Source organism: Molossus molossus, unplaced genomic scaffold, assembly GCF_014108415.1.
Source record: "Molossus molossus isolate mMolMol1 unplaced genomic scaffold, mMolMol1.p scaffold_m16_p_18, whole genome shotgun sequence".
NCBI classification, from domain to species: Eukaryota; Metazoa; Chordata; class Mammalia; order Chiroptera; family Molossidae; genus Molossus; species Molossus molossus.
In genome coordinates, this window is record NW_023425353.1 from 24,651,101 (window position 1) to 24,670,921 (window position 19,821).

The 19,821-nt window shown below is 44.1% G+C and overlaps 1 protein-coding gene across 2 annotated transcripts in view; it reads right to left on the reverse strand.

Moving 5' to 3' along the window:
• The window catches only part of SRGAP3 (SLIT-ROBO Rho GTPase activating protein 3), a 229,625-nt gene extending 211,342 nt beyond the window's left edge, over positions 1 to 18,283 (reverse strand). For both annotated transcript variants that reach the window (XM_036267035.1, XM_036267034.1), the window contains exon 1: positions 17,891 to 18,283. In XM_036267035.1, the coding sequence (XP_036122928.1) occupies positions 17,891 to 17,957 (67 nt within the window). In that variant the 5' untranslated portion in view covers positions 17,958 to 18,283. The remainder of the gene's footprint in view (positions 1 to 17,890) is intronic.
• Between the last annotated feature and the right edge of the window lie 1,538 nt (positions 18,284 to 19,821).

The window sequence follows — 19,821 nt, forward strand, 5'->3', positions numbered from 1 at the left end:
ATCTCAACAAAATACATAACTGGCCTGCAGACCACCACATGCTTGGTGATCAGTGCTGGTCTGAAAGAAAATAAATTGAATTTTTCAATTAGTCTTGAGCTGCTCTGAACATCTGGAGAAGGAGAAGGACATCAAAGAGGCGTTCTGAAATCCTTGAGGCCTCAACCACCAAGCTCCTGACTTCATGGCAGGCACACTATGGAGCAGTGCTGAGGATGCAGGCTGAACATCAGTGATTCTCCATTGATTTCTTCCACAGGGAGATAGCCACACCCTGAGTTGATCATAAGCTTTGCTGTTTAGCTCAAGGAGGCAGTAGAAGAAAGGTCAACAAGAATGAGGAGGGAGCCTGGCTGGTATGGTTCAGTGGCTGAGCATCAGTCCATGCACCAATAGGCCACTGGTTTGATTCCTAGTCAGGGCACATGCCGATTGTGGGACAAATCCCCATTGGGGGGTGTACAGGAGGCGGCTAATTGATGTTTTCTTTCATTGATGTTTCTATCTCTCTCTCCCTCTCCCTTCCTCTCTCTCTAAAATCAATAAAGAAAAAATATTTTTTTAAAAAAAGAATGGGAAGGGACAGGGATGTTGACCTTTACTGAGCTGAAGGCCAACTGTATTCATTCCTCCCAAGTAAGGGTCACAATTAAGGGCCTGCAAATACACCTGTTGGAAGGAAATGGTATTATGGCTACCAGGTTCTAGAGCATATTCGTGGACCAAAATTCCTAGATGTTGTACTTCCAAGGAGGTCAAAAGTCAAGTTTAGGTGGGTCCACACTTCTAACTCTCTCCTCTCCTGGTGGCTAGTTAGACTTGGTAGCGTCTCAGAGAGAAGTCAGGGCAGTTATCCAAGCTGGTCCCTACAGGAGTTTGCCCTCCAAACCAGCTTTGGTTACCCTGGAGCAAAGGAGCCAAGACTCAGGTACGGGCTTGGAGGGGAGGCCTGCGTGCCCAACCCACCTAAACCAAAGGAGTTCTCCACGTGAAGAGCACATTATCCCATTCTGTTAAGATCTCTCTGCTTTCTGGTTCTGTTTGCCACAGAATGTGCTGTTTCTCTTCATGGTGATCACTGTTTATGGAACACTTACCATGTGTCTGTTCTGACCGGAATGCTTTACAGAAACGCCCAAGGTAGGTATATTGTTCCTGTTTTACAGCAGTACAGAGAGCTGAGCCTCAGAGAGGTTCAGCAATTTGTCCACAACTAGTAAATGGCACAGCTGGAATCTGAGCCCAGATCTACTTATAGTTGTGATTATTAATAACAATAGCTAACACTGATTGAGTGCTTACTATGTGCCTGACCCTTGTGCAGAGGGCTTTACATGTATTATCTCATTTAACCACCTAGATAACTCTGAGATTGGATTCTTATCTTCATTTTTCAGTGGAGAAACTGAGGCTCAAAGAGATTAAAAGGCTTACCCACAGTCACATAGCTAGAAAGTAGCAGAGCTGGGCTGCAAACCTCAGGCAGTTTGATATTAACAACCATGTTCCCGATTACTAAGCCTGCCTTCCTTGATTTCCTGACATTCTCAAACTGGATAGGCATGCTCATGCCCTCATCCAAATACTCAAATGAAACACTGAACAGGGCAGACAGAGCCTTTGGGCCGACCACTAGAGATTCTGCCTAGGCCAACAATGGTCCATGCAACACTTACCACTTGTTTGTACAATTATAAACCCATCTAATGGTGCCCCTGGGCTGATCTGTGCTTAGGCAACTGGTGCAGGAGAGGGAGAAGAACGTGTGGCTTCGTGGCAGTACCAGAGAAGGGTCCAGAGGCCCAATGCTGAGACTGGTCCCCTCCTTCCTAACTGCAGGACTACACCAAGGCTGTTTCTAGGCTTGGCTCCAGTCCTTCCCTGACCCATTCAGATGATAATTACCCAAGTTTTAAAGGTACTGGAGCCCCCAAGTTGAGCCTCCAATAATCCTTCCAGTTTTGTCAAGCAACTGGCCATTTTCCCACTTCCAGGGGAAATAAGGGACTTCGTGGTTTACCAGCCACAGTCTGGGGTAGAGGCCAAAGAGGGTCTTTGTCTGAGGAGCCTGGAGAAGGCTTATTCCAGGGGCTGACAAACAAAGGGAACTGGTGATCCAGGGAGCATTCCTGTTTCTTGGGAGACTTTTCTCCAGGGGTATCAGGATTTGTCTTTCCTCAGTCCCTTTTCATTCATCTTGCCCTCCTTGGAACCAGCCGTCCGGCCTTTGACAGTAATGAGGATGGAGATGTGGCTCTGTCTCTTTAGAAAACTGGGCAATTACATTTTCCCTAATGAAGTTCTTTACTTTCTCCTATATATCATTTCTGTTGTGGACGTGGGTTTTTGTTTGTTTGTTTGTTTCTAATTCCTTTAAATAGAAGTAGAAGGCAGTGTTTCCTGACAGAGCATCTTAGTATTTTCATAAGCCTAAGCCTAACTGTGCATGTATTTTTCTCTCCTTGATAGTTATTCCAGAGCTTGCTTTGAATGCCTCCTGTGTGGCAGGCACTAGGCACAAGAATTCAGAATGAATAAAAGAAGGCCCCTGCACTCAAGGAGCTCACAGGGAGACAGACACATAAACAACTACATGGTAATAGCAGCATGCCCAGGGGAGGAGCTAGGCAAAAATAGAAATAATTAACATTTCTGCAGACTTCCAGAGTTTACTTTCTCACACACCACCTCATTTGATCCTCATGGCAACTAGCCTTTAGGGCAGATAATGCCTCATTTTACAGATAAGGATGCAAGGATGCAGAATGGAGACGTGCCTCATCTAAAAGATAGATCAGAGATGGAAAATCAGGTCTTACAACTCTAAATCCCAGACTCTGACACAGCACCACATGGCTCCTGATTTAAACCCAGTAGCTTAAATGGTTCGGTTGAGTATTCCACCCCTATCCCTGTCTCTTAGAATTTTAAAAGAGCAGAGGAAAGAAAACGCCTTCCATATTGCATGGGGATAATCCAGTAAAGTAATATAGTTAATTTCAGCAATCATTCTTAAAGTACATAATGAACACTCCAAGGTGTTAAGCAAAACTTAAAATTTCATTCTTTCTTCCCTCCTTTCTTCTCCTTCTCCTTCTCTTTCTCCTCCTCCTCCTCCTCCTCCTCCTTCTCTCTCTCTCTCTCTCTTTCATCAGCTGATGTCTGAGCATCCTCCATAGCAGAAAAATCTGTCAACAAATTCCTTACTTTTATTGTCAGTTTAGTGGGTTTTTAAATTAGAAAAGCAATCACATTCATTATTTTAGAAGTCAATCAAAATTGAAGAATATAAGGGGGAAAAGGTCTCCACTCTTCCCTGTCACTACCATCCTGCCCCCAACACGACCTCTACCCCATTCCTTGTCCCCAAGAGAAAACATCATTATCAGACAGTAAAAATTATCAGACTCTTTTTATACACACCCAAATACATAAAGACATACATTTTTATTTTTTAAAAATAGGACTGTAACACACACACACTGAGAGTTCAGGGTGTGTTTTTTTCCCTCATTCATCAATAGTCTACATGATTACTAAATGTTCTTTCACATTCGAAAAGGATACACAGCCCTGGCCAGTTTGACTCAGCAGTTAGAGCGTCCTCCACAGACCAAAGGGTTGCAGATTCGATTCCCAGTCAAGGGCACGTACCTGGGTTGCAGGTTCGATCCCTGGCCCCAGACCGGGTTATGCAGGAGGCAACCAAACAATGTGTCTCTCGCGTCGATATTTCTCTCTCTTTTTCCCTCCCTTCCACTCTATCTAAAAACCAATGAAATATCCTCAAGTGAGGATTAACAACAACAAAAAGGATACAAGACAGTCAAGTTGGAAGTGTTTACTATAGTCCAGGCCCAAATATTTCAAGTTCATAAAACCTGGGGCACTTATGAAATCCAGGTTTCCAGGTTCTACCCCCAGAAACTCTGATTCCGTGGGTCTGGGGTGATACCCCAGAATCTGAATTTGTTATAAATTCCTCCCCTGTGATTTTGATGCTGGTGGTCTAGGATCCACAATGGAAAAAACACTGAAGTAAACAAAGAAAGCATCATGCCTGACTAAGACTTACCGGAACCTTCCTTTCCCAGGTGTCCGTGCTGACAGCTCCACTTCTACTGATGGATTTTTAGTACTGCCCTTCTTCCTCTCCCTTCCAACCAAGTGCACTTATTACTGTTTCACCTGTAGGCTCAGCTTCACTGTGCAGGACTCTGAATGCTGGTGACTCTCTTATTGGTTTAGCTAACATTTTAATTGTTCAGTGAATGCTCCTGTATGCCAAGCAATGTGCTGGAAATTCTGGTGTGTGTCATTTCAACTAATTCACACACACACACACACACACGCACACACACGTGAGCTATTATTATCCCTATTTTTCAAATAAGAAAACTGAGGTATGGCTCAGTGGTTGAGCATCGACCCATGCAAGAGGTTGCCAGTTTGATTCCTGGTTGGGGCACATGCTCAGGATATGGGCCCAGTCCCCAGTTGGGGGCATGCAGGAGGCAGCCAATCAATGTCCTCTCTCATGGATGTTTCTCTCTCTCTCTCCCTCTCCCTTCCTCTCTCTCTAAAAATCAATTTAGAAAAATGTTTTTATTTAAAAACTTAGGTATTATCCCTACTTTTCTTATCTTTCTTGGAAAAGACTTATCTAAGGTCATTCAGCTGATAAGTCATAAGTCAAGATTCGAACCCAGGTGTGTGCAATTCCATCCAGAGCACATCCCTCCCCCTGCCATGTCACAGCAATCCATATGCTTGTCTCACTTACTTTCTGTGACTTTAGCATAACTCTCTCCAACCAGGATGGATTTCTATCCTCTTCAGTTGATACTTGGCGTTCATTTCATCTCAAAGGCACTTATCCCATAGCTGTACTTACCATCTTGAATATAACTATTATAAAGTTCCTTTTCTGACACCATTTCAATCTTTTACACTAGGAGTTGTGTGTTTCTCTTAGAAGTACCAATCTTCCTGACCCCTGAAATATTTGTATGGCTTCTGGCCCTTCTCTAAATGAAAAGATCGTTCTGTCTTGGTCCCAGATAGCTCAGGAATAATGGTGGTGAGATAAGCTTAGCCAATTCAGCCTTGCAGATCAATATCAGAAATCGCCTCCGACATTTTCAACTATTTATATCTATTCGCTATAGGGTCCTCCGAGAACTTTGTACCACCCCTATGCAACACTCAATATTTTTGTAATTAAGAGTTAAAATTTATCTTCCTCCTATGGAGTCAGGGAGCATAGTAGGAATTAATAAATATTCGTTCAACTAAATCAAAGTAAACTGGCCCACCATATTCTCAGCATTTCTTTCCCACTATTCCCAATAGCATACAGCTCTGTGTTTCTGGCAGAGCAGTAAGGCCTCCGTCATTTTTGGCGCCAAGTTTCAATGGCGATAGTACGCCAAGTATGAGATCCAGCAAGACAGATATATTCAGGGTGGGGCCTGAAGCAGGAGGACTGGGCCACGACTAAAGCCCAAATGAGCTCAGGGTCAAGAGATGAACTCGAAAGACCACAACCAGGCAAAAGGTCAGGAGTCCAAATGGTCAGGGTAGGAGGTCAAGGAACAATCGGTCACCAGGTGTCAGAAGCCAGGGAGTGACTATCTTTCTGTCTCAGTTTCCCCCAAGATTATATATCTTCAGGAGATCCAAAAATACCGTCTGGAGAGGCCACTGATCAAAATAAAGACCATGTAAAATAAAAAGTAATGTACTGGCCAACTCTTCTTGGAAACATCCTAATGAGACGACAGCTGGAGAGCAGTCATGCTGCTCAGCACCTTCTTCAGTACAAATAAAATCAGAGATGCGATATCCACTCTTTTGTGTCCTTGAAGGTGGCTGAAGTGTTTCATTGGCATGTGTATCTCATGTCATCTCTCCCTCTGGTTCCTTTTAAGCTGTGGAAGGTCCCCCTACAGAGCTATCACCTCCCTCTGAGCTCCAATCTCTCAGTGAGAACTCTCTGTGCCTACAGGGCTTTCTGTCTGACAAAAGTTGGAAAACACACTGATCTGTAGTAAACTATATTCTGAAAACACCCTCAGCAACCATTATAAGCCAGGGGAGAGCAAGTTACCACTGTTGGGAACAAAGCAGCAATCAGAAATCCCAAATTACCACTGATGAACAGAACTCCAGCAGAAAACAGCAAAGAAAGGTAAACCAGAGGAAAGTGCCAGCAGAGAGGGTAACTTGCTGCTGAGGCTAAATGCTCTGCCTTGGACAAGACTCTTTTTAGTACTTCCTGCCAAAGGCAGGAACTTCTGCCTGGGTACCAAGAGGGAAGTGAGACTATAGGAGACTGGGAAGGGGGGAAATGTTTAGCTGAAGGTGACTGGCACAGATGAATTTCTTGATGAGTGAGCTCAGTTCCCCTCAATTTTATACTAATTTGTGGGGATAGAAGTGGCCAACACAAGCCTGTCACAACAATCTCCCACTCTAAAGGACCATCCAAACACATGGAAGGTCATGCCTATTGATTGATGTTCTTATTTGGCAACGTCTGTTTATTTTTAGGCCATACTATGTCTGTTTCAAGCCCTAGGTCTACAGACCTATGATGATTTGCCTATCAGCTTTATTTTTATAACTTTTCATAAAAGCTCTATGATCCCACTTTTTGTTACACATAAATATAAAACAGATTTAATAGAAATATGAAATTTGGAAGGTAATACATTAAATGTTTACTTTTATTTTTATTTATTTTTTATCCTCCCAGAGGACTTTTTTTTTTTTTTTCATTTATCTTTAGATAGAGCGGGAGGGGGAGAGGGGGAAAGAGAGAGAGACACACATCGATGTGAGAGAGACACATCGAGTGATTGCCACCCACACAACCACAACCAGGGCCGGGGACAAACTACAACCAAGGTACATGCCCTTAGCGGGAACCGAACCTGGGACTCTCCGGTCTGCGGGCTGACGCTCTAACTGCTGAGCCAAACCGGCCTGGGCATACATTGAATGTTTATAGTGGTTATCTCAAGTAGTATATTCTAGATTTTTTTTTCTTTTTTTCTTTTATATTGTTCTGTATTTTCAAAATTTTTAAAATAATGAATATGTACATACCTATAATCAGAAAAAACTGTGATTAAAAAAAAAGATTCTCATCCACCATCTCCAAGGTCAAAGACTCATAGGATCCAATGGTTAGAAAAGAACTTCAAGCTCCTCTCACTTCAATCATCTCCCAACCCCACTTCATCCCACCTACTCTGAATTTCAGCCTCATCAAACTTCTCACCATGTCCCAAGTACCCAGGCCCTTTCGTGATCCCCACGCCTTTGCACAGGCTGTTCTCTCTTCAGGAAATGCCTTTTATCATCTTGAGAGTTTCTATCCATCCTTCATACCCCGACTCAAAAGTCCTGTTTTCTATAAGAACTTCTCCAGCTCTCCCAGGCAAAGCTGTCATTTCATTCTGAGTTCCACAGTGTGTGGTCCCAGGACTATTCCAGTACTTGCTGTATTATAATTGATTAATCTCTCTTTGTAACTATCTTCCCAGAAAACTATGAGTCTATCAAAGACAGGGATGAAGACTATCTTTTACCCGTTCTTGTGTCCCTATATCAGACACACTCAATTAACAAAAACACTGGATTCCCTGCAGCATCTTTGCAGTGGCACCTGCTCTCTTTACCCCACTACCCCCTACGCCATCGACTGGATGGCTCTGCATGGATACAACTGTCCCTTCTGAGGCTTCATCTTCCTGAACTCTCTCTCAGTCAGGGTTTGGGGAAAGCCTGGATCTGCTTCATTATGTGCCTCTAGACTGTAGTTCCTAGTCCAATCCCATGCACCCCGAAGCAAAATACCTACAAGTGCTCGTGTGCAAAGTCCTTCACAAGGACATCTACCTTCATTTATTCAAAAAATATTATGATCGCCTGTTATATACCAAGTGCTGTTCTAGATGCTAGCAAAACACAAATGAACAAGAGAAATAAAAGTCTTGTTCTTACAGACTTTCAATTCTGGTAAAGAGAAGAAATAAACAAAGAAGGGAAAATACTATAGAGCCATAAGTGCTCTGCTGAGAATTCATGTCAGCAGACCCAGTAGCCACTCCATGGCTACTTAAAATTGAAGGGTCAGGAGTTGACATGCAAGCTGAAAGCTGACTTCCAAGAAGGAGTCAGCTCTGTGACAATCCAGAGGAAAAGGATTCCACATAGACTAAAAAGCTAATTGCAAAGGCCCAAAGCAGGTCCAAGCTTGGAGAATTCAAGGAACCGGGAAAAGTCGACAGGTAAGGTGGCCAAGGGAGGCATGGCTTTGCAAGCTGAACTAGAGTTTTGGATTCGATTCTCATGCAGTGAGATGCTACTGGAGGGTTTGGAACGCAGGGTTGACGTGCTTAGATTTAACCTGTGTAAGGATCACTGCTAGTTGCTATGGTAAGAACAGACTATGAGGACAAGAGAAGCAGGGAGACTATGTAGGACAGTCTTTCAACTGGGGCCTATTCTGCAGCCCCCTACCAGGGGACATCTGGCAATGTTAGGAGACATTTTTGGTTGTCACAGCTTGAGGAGGGGGTGCTACTGATTATCAGTGGGTAGAGGCCAGGAACACTACTCAACTTCCCACACCGTGCCGGACACTACCCCCACAACAACAAAAATGATCCTGCCCCGAATGTCAGAAGCACGGAGGTTGAGAACCCCTGAGTTAGGAGGATGTTTCCCTGGTCCTAGCAAGAGGTGATGGTGGTCTGGGCCAGGATGGTGCAGCTGCAGAAGGGAGGAAACTCACTGCAATTAATATTTTGAAATCCTGAAGGTTTTCTTCCACATTTTCTTAGACCTCTTGGACCCGATTCAGGCAGGGAGGGTATTCTGTGTTCATTACCTCAGGAACAATACAGTACAGAGAAAGACTTAATTCTTGGCTTTTGACTTTCAAAAGCCTAGCCCTCAGGGAGAATAAAAAGAAATGTGGATTATGGACAATAGCTGTGAGAGACCGGCTGATGATGAAGTGCCAGGTTATCACCCCTCTCACCCCACACATGAATAAAGATTTCAGGGAGTCAGGTATATGTGGAGTTTATGCATCTATAAGAAAATAACCTGCACCCTGCGTCATCCCAAACAAACCTAGGGAAAGAGGGTGATGAGGGAACCCCTCATAGATTTGCAGAATCTGAGACCAGAGAGGAGCTGGGTCACTTTCCTTGGCGGAGCCCCAGGGAGGCCCTGGAGAAGCAGTGAGTGCCGGCAAGACAAGCCTGAGACAAATGTCCAGTCTCTCACCACCAGCATGGCATGTGAGCCCCAGGGTGACCCCCGTGCCTGCAAATCACGTGGAAGGAGAGGAAGAGGGGACAAGCAAAGGAGCCTCGGTGTTTGGAAAAAGGAGGATCACTGTCACTGCCTGGCCGATGAAGACCCAGTAAGAAGGAGACTAGGTCAGTAGTGCCAAACCAAGCAAATGTCCTTGGTGCTGCCTCTGCCAACCTGCATTTGGGACACAACGCTGGAGGAAACCCCAAACTGACTTAGATTTTTTGCTGCCGCCTTCAACAGAATAGAGATGTGAAGTGGAAATCAAGTTATAAAATATAAAGAAAAACATATTTTTCGTGCACCTGGATTTGTGGCTGAGATCTGTTCACTCTGAGGTGCGATGGGCCATGGGGCTTCTGTGTGTTCATCTGCACTGTTATCACCTGACACCAACTGTACAATCACAGGGGCAGCGCCTACGTCCATTCAAGGCACCTTGAGCACTGCCTGCAGCCGACTGCACCCCCTTACTGTCACGCGCAGATGGGCACATGCGTACATGCCATGCATATTGATCAGGAGTGAGCTGTCACCAAATTACCATTTAAATCAATGGTTGAGCGCTCTGTAATTGGAAATGTCAAAACCCACATTTTCTAAGTGACCTCAAAATAGCACACTGATACCATTTAGCTGAGCTGGATATGCATTTGTTTTACCTCTTCCCCTCTTCAAACTGCCCTAGGGAACTGGGCAAAAGGCAAAAAGAGAAAGAATCTGGATAATCCACAAACCAAGTAGCCTGACATTTTCCAAAATGTAATCTCAGGAACAGAGTCCTGAGAGATGTTCCATGAAAAGGGTTTCTAAGATGAAATAGGTTTGGTGAAAGCCCATGACTCCTTCTTGTAGATTCACACTTAACACATTCAAGGTTCCCAAAAGTCCTGTGGGAAACAAACTTATTTCATTCAGTTTATGCTAGAACATCCAAAACCTATTTGACCACAAAACTATTTTTCCACCCTACATCTCCTTATATCCAATCTCATGGAATACACCTCAGGGAACACTACTCCAAACATAAATTGGCCTAGTAATTAAACATATTAAGAGAACAGAGCCAAAATCCCATTCCTGGCCAGCTAAGATATTTTAGAAACCAACAAGCCATCAGGAATGAAGCATTTACAAGTGAAATTGAGCCCAGGACACAGCTTTCTAGGTCCTATTTTAGGTGAAAGGTTCTGAAGCTCAGCATTTTTAAAAGGTCAGTCCCTGTGACCTTCCTTGCACCTACAAGGAAAGGACCAGTTTCTGAACCCGCCTAACCTCTTCCCCTCCTGATCTCTCCAATTCTTATCCTGTCATATACTTGCCTCATCCTGTTTTCCAAGGACCATTCAACCCTGCCTCCTGGGCAACCACTCCTGGCCAGGCAAGATATTTTATAAACACCAACAATCCATCAGGAATGAAGCATTTACAAGTGAAACTGCCAGGGCTTGCCCCACCCACCAGAGCAATTCAACTCCAAACATTTATTGATCACCAATTAGATGCCAGGCACCAGGCTACAGCAATAAACCAAGCAGATAGAGCTTTCGCCCTCAGGGAAATATGGTCTAGATGTGTCTGCTAACCAGAACCCTTCTCTGAATATCAGTTTCCACATCTGGACACACACTCACACACACAAAAGTAGGAGAACTGGACTAGAAGACACCTAAGATTTCTGTTTCTGTATTTCCAGGTTGGTGGAGGTAGACCTGTGCGCCTCTGTCAAGTCTACAGTGGTGTTTCTGGTCGGCTAGTTTCCCAAAGATGACTGACTCCCTGGGGTGGGAGTGAAGGGACCTGACCCAGCTGGGGGACATCAAGTGGGAACTAGGAGAGGCTGGATTAGAAGGGGCGTGGAAATGTTAGTAGGAAGTCAAAGATTAAGACCCACCCAGACTGGCCCCCCAAGGAAGAAACCTCTGGGCTCAGAGCCATGTTGCCTCCCTGCACAACCAGAAGTCAGGAAGCATTGGGGTAAACCTAGCTCTGCCACTATTTGCTGTGTAATCTTAGGAAATTTATTTTATTTCTTCAAACTTTATTTAGACTTTAATCTATAAAATAGGACTAATAGCGACTATCTCTCACAATTATTGGGATCACAAAAGAGAGACTGAATATATGACTGAGACCTAGAGCTAAATAAAAGTTAATTACCTCCCACTACTAAATAAAGCTGTATAGCCTGAAGCACAACTTGTAACTGTCACTAAATGAATAGGAGAGTGAGTGAGTGAATGAATGAGTAAACGAATGAATGAATAAATGAATGAATGAATGATAGAGGTTTCTGGAAAGGAAAGATCATCCCTAACATATAAACATTATTGTTGAGAACTCCAAAAATGGCCAATATAGACCCCCAGATCCACTGATTTCCCCCAGACTGGAAGATGCCTGAAGTGCAATGCTCCCCAGCCACACCCACCCTGACTGTGACCAACATCAGCTCATCAAACATCACCTTGGCTTTTAACATATCCACTTTCACCAAATAAACATCTCCCCTATCAGAGACAAAGAAGGAAATTCAACAAACCATGAAGAACATTTCTTTTACCAATAAAACCCCTGCTTTCAATGAAATAGAAAGTATGGGTATTATAATGAGTTAAATGTGTGTTCCCCCCACCTCAAATTTAAATGTCAAAGCCCTAACTCCCAATATGATGGTGTTTGGGGTTGGGTGGGGCCTTGGGAGGTGATTAGGATTAGATGAGATCATGAGGATGGTGCCCTCCTGGTAGGATTAGTGCCCTTATAAGAAGAGAAAGACAGAAAGCTTGCTCTTTCTCATCGCACACCAAGGAAAGACCATGTGAGAACACAGCAAGAAGGCAACATCTTCAAGCCAGGAAGTGGGCTATCACCAGGAATTGCATCTGCTGGCACCTTGATCTTGGCCTTCCCAGCCTCCAGAATTGTGATAATAATAAAATGTGTTGTTTAGGCCACTCGGTTCATAGCATTTTGTTATAGCAGCTTGAGCTGACTAAGACAAATGTCATAGAAAATAATTGCTTGAGCCACAGGGTATAAAGAGTAAAATTTCTTCTTAATAACTTATCAGCCACTCAATCAATCATGTGCCAAGCACCTTGGGGAAATGAAGATGACCATGAGTATTTCTGCCCTCAGAGTGCACAGCCAAAGGACTACACACAAAATTCTGTTTTGTTTTGTTTTGTTTTATCCTCACCCAAGGACATTTTTCCATTTTTTGTTCGGATAGAGTGGGAAGGAGAGAGAGAGAGAGAAACAACAACATGGAGGGGACACATCGAGTGGCTGCCACCCACACCACCCAACCAGGGCCGGGGACAAACTGCAACCGAGGTACATGCCCTTAGCGGGAACCGAACCCGGGTCTACTACAGAGGCAGAGGCCTACTACAGAGAAAACAACTGGAGACGAAACAGGAAAACTGGCTGAGGCCCCATCACCTTGTAGGCCGGAAGTTGCAAATGGTGGGCCATGAGCTGAAATTGTCCTACTGACAGGTTTGTTCAGACATTTTAGTGTTGTTGTTTTACATCTGAGCTACCATTTAAATATCAGGAGTTTGTCTTCATGGCCTTGGATTTGGCAAATAATTCTCAGCTATGATACCAAAAGCATGAGTAGAGTACAAAAATGGATACTCTGAACTTCATAAAAATTAAAAACTTTTGTGCTTCAAAGGGCACTATGGAAAAAGTGAAAAGACAACCCACAGAATGGGAGAAAATATTTGCAAATCATATATCTGATAAAGGACTTGTATGCAGGATATATGAAGAACACTGACAGCTCAATAATTGAATTTTTTAAATTGTAATAAGAAATTTCAAAAATAAAACTCAGGCAATTTTGTTTTAAAATCTAGATTCCCTTGAAACACTGAAAGAGCAGACCACTCTGGGCTCACCTTTTCTGGCAATGACAGACTGAAGCTGAGCAATGGCTGCCTCCTCCAGGTGAGCCCCCTACTCAGCCACAGTCTCCCCGACTCCCCATTGCTTCCCCAACCAACCCAGCCTGCATTCCTCACTGAAACCCGTTGAAGGCAATGAGGGTTCTGAAGGAGTTTGTCCAACCTTTACTCTGTGGCACAATCCCTTTAAGACTGAACTCATCGGGTGCTCAGTCGGAAGTTTTCTGTGTTGTTGTTTTTTCTTCACTGATTTTATCACCATATTCCACAAAAACTCTTAGAAAGCCAAGAATGTATCGTATACTTTGCATCTCTCACGATGCCCAGCACAAAATTAAGAACAAAGTAGATACTCAATGTTTACTGAATGAAAGCTTAAACGAATGCATTCTCTGTGAGCCTCTTCAATACCTGCTTTTCTTTCCCAAAATTATAGAGTTTTGCTATTAAGATAGACTAAAATGATTAGAGTCGTGTAATAAAAAATAAAACACGAAAGTCAATCACTGCATTTTTATTTCAATTTTCCATTAGGTTGAAATGGAAATGGGAACTCTGAATAAATGTAGAACAGACCATTATGTCTGACAGCAAGATGAATTAGAGTCCAGGATACTGAGAACGCCTGCAAATAAGATTACCAAACACTATCAGTGGTCTTTGAGGGAATTGTGAAAAATAGGACAGGTGCCAAAAAGCTGTGGATGGGCAAATGTTCTAATTTCAAAAGGGGGACAAGTTACAGCTTGCCAGTTCTGACTAGAGAATATGATGTCACTCTCGGGCAAGGTTCTTGAACAGATTTGAAAAGGGGCATTTGTGAGCACCTCAGACAGGAAGCAATGTTCATTTGGAGCCAGCACAGGGTCACCAAGAATAAATCATATCAAATTCATTTCATTTTCCTTCTCTCTGACAAGGATCCTTGCCTAGTGGATTGAAAAAATATAGAAGATATAAATATATATGGTGCAGTGAGGGGGTGGCAGTGAAAAGGCTAATTCAACCCTTAGGCTATATTAATAAAAGCATTACATACAGTGTAAAAGAGGTAAGTTGTTTTCTTTCTCTGACCACATCTAGAAGATCTCATTTAGTACTTAGTACTACTCTTGAAGAAGACTTTTGATAGTATCATCTTTTGGAGATCTATTTGGCAAAACTTTTTTTTTTTTTTCATCCTCACCAGAGGATATTTTTCCATTTATTTTTAGATAGAGGGGGAGGAAGAGAGAGAGAGAAACATCAATGTGAGAGAGAACACATCGATTGGCTGCCTCACGCATGACCCCCAACCAGGGCCAGGGATGAACCGCAACCGAGGTTGGAATCGAACCCACGACTCTTTGGTTTGTGGGCCCATGCTCTAACCACTGAGAAAACCAGCCAGGGTGGCAAAACCTCTTTAAAAGCATAAAGCTTTCATCCAGATTCTGGCATCTGTTGAAAAATTGAAAGATAGCTGGGCCTACATTCCTAAATGATAAAACTGGTTGCCCATTTGTACAGGCCCATCAGAATCACCACAACCCCTTCTTATATTGCCCTTGCTGAGGTCATGGAGCAGCTGCCACAAATAATCTTACTTGGCCATCATCACTCATTTATTCTACCTGCCAAGCACCCAAAGGCACTGGAGTTTGCAACCCAGGATGCAGTAGATTCAAAGCAGAGTGAAGATAAGCAGCAGTAAACTATTGTAAATCAGCAAGTGAGGATAATCCAAGTCCAGTGGCTATGATCAGGGTTTCCAAATATCCAATGGGCGGTCATGGAGAAGCCTATTTCTTGTTCTACAAAGTCCCAAAGAGCAGATATTATAGAACCAATAAATGGATAAGAGACTTATTTAATCCAACATAAAAACCACTTTTAACAGCCAGAGTTGTCCAAAGATAGAATATGTGGGCTTTGGAGGTGGTGAGTTCCCCATCACTGGAAATGAACAAGCATATGGTATACTACTGCATTGCAGGTATTTAATCAAAGGAATTCAAGTATCTGATGAAGCAAGAGAAGGCATGAGTCTGAAATATTTTACAACAGGAAAAAAAAAACTGTTGTAAAACATTCCCTTTGTTAGGTCAATAAATTCTTCAAAAAGAGATAAAAGAGAGTATGTTTACAAAGAACTCAGTATCATTTTTAAAAATCAAAAGTTCCCCTCACAGAATTCACAGAGGACAAAATCTGTCTAACTAGGCAGAGTGTTTACAAATTGGTCAAATGCTATCCAGGGAGGAAGGTAATTGGCATCAGGCATTATTTTTGGTGATTGGTCAAACATTCTTCAGAGGCAAGCAACAAAGGCAAAGGATCAAAGTAAGAGGGAAAACAATGGAATGCCATCAAGAGGCAGCCAGCCCCACCACAAAACTGCCATCTGCTACTGACATCAATCCTTCCAGGGGCAGCTGCAGGCAAACAATGTATCAGAGAACACTGGGCCTGGCAGAAAACCCACTGCCTTCACATTTCCAGTCTTGTGACCTTGGGCTAGTCACTTAACATTATGAAGCCTCCGTTTCCTCATCTCTAAAACTGAGTTCATGGGAACCCTTTCTGTACCTTGTGGAGACCAAGAGCGGTGATGTCTGTGAGTGTGCCATAGAAACTGTAGAGCCCTGTACACACAATAACTATAATGATGATGAACACAGAATTCTGAAAGAAAAGATTCCAGATGGTTTGGGGCATAGCAGCATCCTGACCTTAATCGTGTGGGTGTCAACGCTAAAGAATACATTTAAACTCCTGTAACTAGAATGCAGAGGCGTTTAGAGCCTACAAGAGACAAGATCATTTGGGCAAATTTCCTGTTGAAATGCATTACCTTGTACTTGCAAATTAGTTGTTAAAAGAAAGGTGAAATGTAAAAAGTTAAGAATCAGCCAGAACAATAAATGCTTAATAGATCTTCAAGCAAAGTTCACCGGCCGGTGGTAGCAACCCTTCAAAGTGATCAGCACATTTCCTACCAAGACTATGCTTATAAAAACCTCAACCCGTCCAAAACTCAGCATCCCCTTCTCTGCTATGGCTTTTTTTTTTTTCCCTTGGCAACCTCAGTTTTTTAAAAATTCGGACAAATTAGTCTTATAAAACATAAACTCCCTAACTGGGTTTTGTATTGAGCTGTCGGGTGAATTCAAATCTCTGACCAGGGCTTGTCAGCAAGGCTGAAACATCGTAAGTCACTGTTTTCTACACTGAACTGAAAACTAGAGGGATGGAGACCAGAGGGTTTTCTGCTTATTTCACCCCAGGGTCTACCCAGAGGTGATTAGCATGCAAGGTTCGACCAGAACTAAAAGGCATAAGACAGTTGGGAGACTGGAAAAAACCAAAGCTCTCCGCTGATGGCTGCTCCCCTCCCAAAGTTTCCCGAGCATCTGAAGCGTGTACAGCAGCTGTGACTGTCCAGCCTCCCACCGGTCCTGAGTCTTGAGCTGCAGCAGCACCTAGAAGCAGGTGTGGCAACCTTGGATCGCCTGAGCCCCGAGTCACCAACTTGCTCCATAGTGCACTCATCACCTCCAGGGAAGGCATCAACATCCACCGAAGATGTATTCCATCTTTACTCTTTCTATGAGACCACAACACACCCTGTGTCGCAGCAAGGAGAATGGTGACCAGAAAAACAAAAATGCTAAGGGGCACAGACCCCAGCTTCCCTAAGGGTACATCCTTGGAGAAAGAGTGAGCATGGTGAATGGTGCTTTTAGGTTTTCCTTGCCAAAGCTGAGCCTAGAACTCAGGCCTGAATGAGGGTTCTGCCTCCATTTGTCTACGCGATTGTGTCCAGTGTCCTATTTTGCCTTGCTACTGTGGATTTAGGGAGCGGCTTCTGAGAGGGGTGTGCACCCAGTGGCACCATCGCAGGAACAAGCAGCCAGAGGTCATCTCACCATCCTGGCAGGCTTCCCCTGGCACCACGGAAGCCAGGCAGCGCCTACCAGCCGACATAGTGCACTGAGCTGTTGGCTTTGAATGAAAGCTGATGACCCAAAACGCTAGTGCACGGAAGGTGACTGGGGCTGCACACTGCAAGAGAATACATTTTCTGCACCGAGCTCCCTCTTCACACCTAAATGCCTGCATTAGTTTGGATCAATATGCCCCATCACAGTTCATCCATGGCAGCCCAGGCCCGCCGAGAGACACCGACAAAGCAGTGCAGCCTCCCTGTGCTACTTCCCTGCGCGCATGCATGCCCAGAGAAAGGCGCAGAGGCAAAGCAACAACATAAAGGAGGAAAAAAAAAACAGCAGACCGTAAAAAATAGACACCATATTAAGAGACTTTTAAGAGGGGGGAGGTGTGACTATCAAAATGGCCTTAGAGTGGCATGTCACAGCCAAGATGATGGAGTATCTGAGACACTCCTAAAGCCGGGGTCGCATCCTCCTCACACACCTGCAATGCAGTGATCGCTGCCGCTCCATAATCCATACACCCAGCACCAGCGCTCTCTGCAGTTGAAACCAGTCTGGACTTGTACGGCTGCCACTGTTTCTCCTCACAATAAGATTATTGATGCATAACAACATTTCATAATGGCAGGGAGGAAAAGGGGGAAAGCCAAAGCAAGGGAATAAGGAAAGGGGAGGGGAGGCATGACTCCCCAGCCCGCATCTCACCTTTTATTTGGGCTTCATATTCAGCAATGATCTCTTTGTCTTTCTTGAACTTAGTTTGAGATGACATCTTCCAACGTGGCCAAAGGCACTGACAGGCTATTTAATTTTTTTCTCCTTTTCTTCCCGTATTCTCTCTCAAGCTCTGGTAATCACACGGCTCTGGTTGATTTCACAGGTTTAGGGGCTAATCTCTTTTACTTGGCTGCAGAGCCAGGGGAAAAATCCCTCTCCTGGAAGGAAAATACTCTTTACTCGCCGAAAAATGTCTCTAGTAGCTTGGTCTGGTGAGCTCCTCTTGCAAAAGGAGAACCACCACCCTGGGAGCACGGTAACCTGCCCCAGATTTTCAAGGTTTTTCTTCCAAAAAATAATAACCAAGAACATTCACTCACATACACACACACTCTCTCTTGCTCTCTTTCTCTCTCTCTCTCTCATGCATGCACTCGCACACTCATCTGGACACGCACACACACAGTCACAATGCACACACACACATGCACACACACACACACACACCCTCCCTCACACCCACTCACCCGCTCATACACACACACACACAAACACACATCCACCAGAGGCGCGGCGCCTCCTTGGTCGTGCAGTCAGCCCCTGGCTGGCTTTCCAAGGCTCTGCTAAGGAGATGGTCAGGTTGCCAAAGAGCCGGTCATCTCGCATCCTCCCTCCCTTCAGCGCCTCTGGTTTGAGGTACAGTGAGGATCAAAGCCAGAAGAGCGAGAAGGAAGTTCTCTTGCTGCAAGGTTTAAGCTCGGGGTGAACCCAGAGCTGGACTGCTCGCCCAGCAGGGCTGGCTGAGCACTCCCCCACCACCCTCGCCCTCGTCACTAAGCTCCACCTCCAGGATTTTATAACAACTGACACATTGTAGCCTACAGGAGAGCAGAACTCACTGCAAGCAAAAAGGGGAAGAGATACTCACAAAAGGGAAGGCAGCAGGGGAAAAAAATCGGGCTAGGAAGGCCAGAGAGGCCCCTGCAAACTCCAACCTTTAGCAGTCGGATTAGGGAATTTTCTTCCAAAATCTCTGAAAGGTCCACCTTTTCTTTGCACTGTGCAATTTATCCAATTTCTCAAAGCAACAGCTGTGTGACAATTTGTCACTCTGTGGCGATTGTCTAGCAGAGTAGAGGGGCTGACCCATGTAGGCAAGCTCATTAATATTTGTTGAGCAATTATGGGGTGGCAGGGACAATGCCAGGCATTTCAGACATGCAGCTTTGCAAACCCATTGAGGGAAGACGTGCTGGAAACACCCAGCTACCTCAGTGTCTCGCTGGGCTTTAGGCAAGTTAACAACTCATCAAGCCTCAATTTTCTCACCAATAAAATGGGCTCTTTTTGGGGGCTTTTTTATTCTTTCTTTCAACAAATATTTATTGAAAGCTTACTATAGGTCAGGCATTGTTCTAGGTATAGGGATACAGCAATGATCAAAATAGGGGGGAAAATCCCTGCCCTCCTGGAGCTCCAGGGTCTCCATATCACACAACTCTAGGAAGTCACCACATTAATATTCTCAGTAAAAGAAGCCCAGAGAAGAACTCAGAATGCACTGTGAATGGTGCCTCCTGGAGTTGTGCAAGGCAAGAGGCCCTGGGAGGGACAGATGAAAAATAAACAAAATGAGTAAATTATGTAATATATTAGAAGATGGTAAGTGCTATGGGGAAGAAAATATTGCAGGGTAGGGGGACTTCAAGAATGAAGGAGCTCTTGGGAGGATCAAATAAGAATGTAAAGCCCAGCTTAGCACAGTGCCTAGCACATAGGAAGCACTCAACACATTATTATTATTGTTATTATTATTATCGTTATCCCATGACATCCCCCAACAACCTAACAACATAGCATAAGTATCGCTCTTTCACAAAGGAAGGAACAGAGGCACAGATATGGGAAATGACTTATCC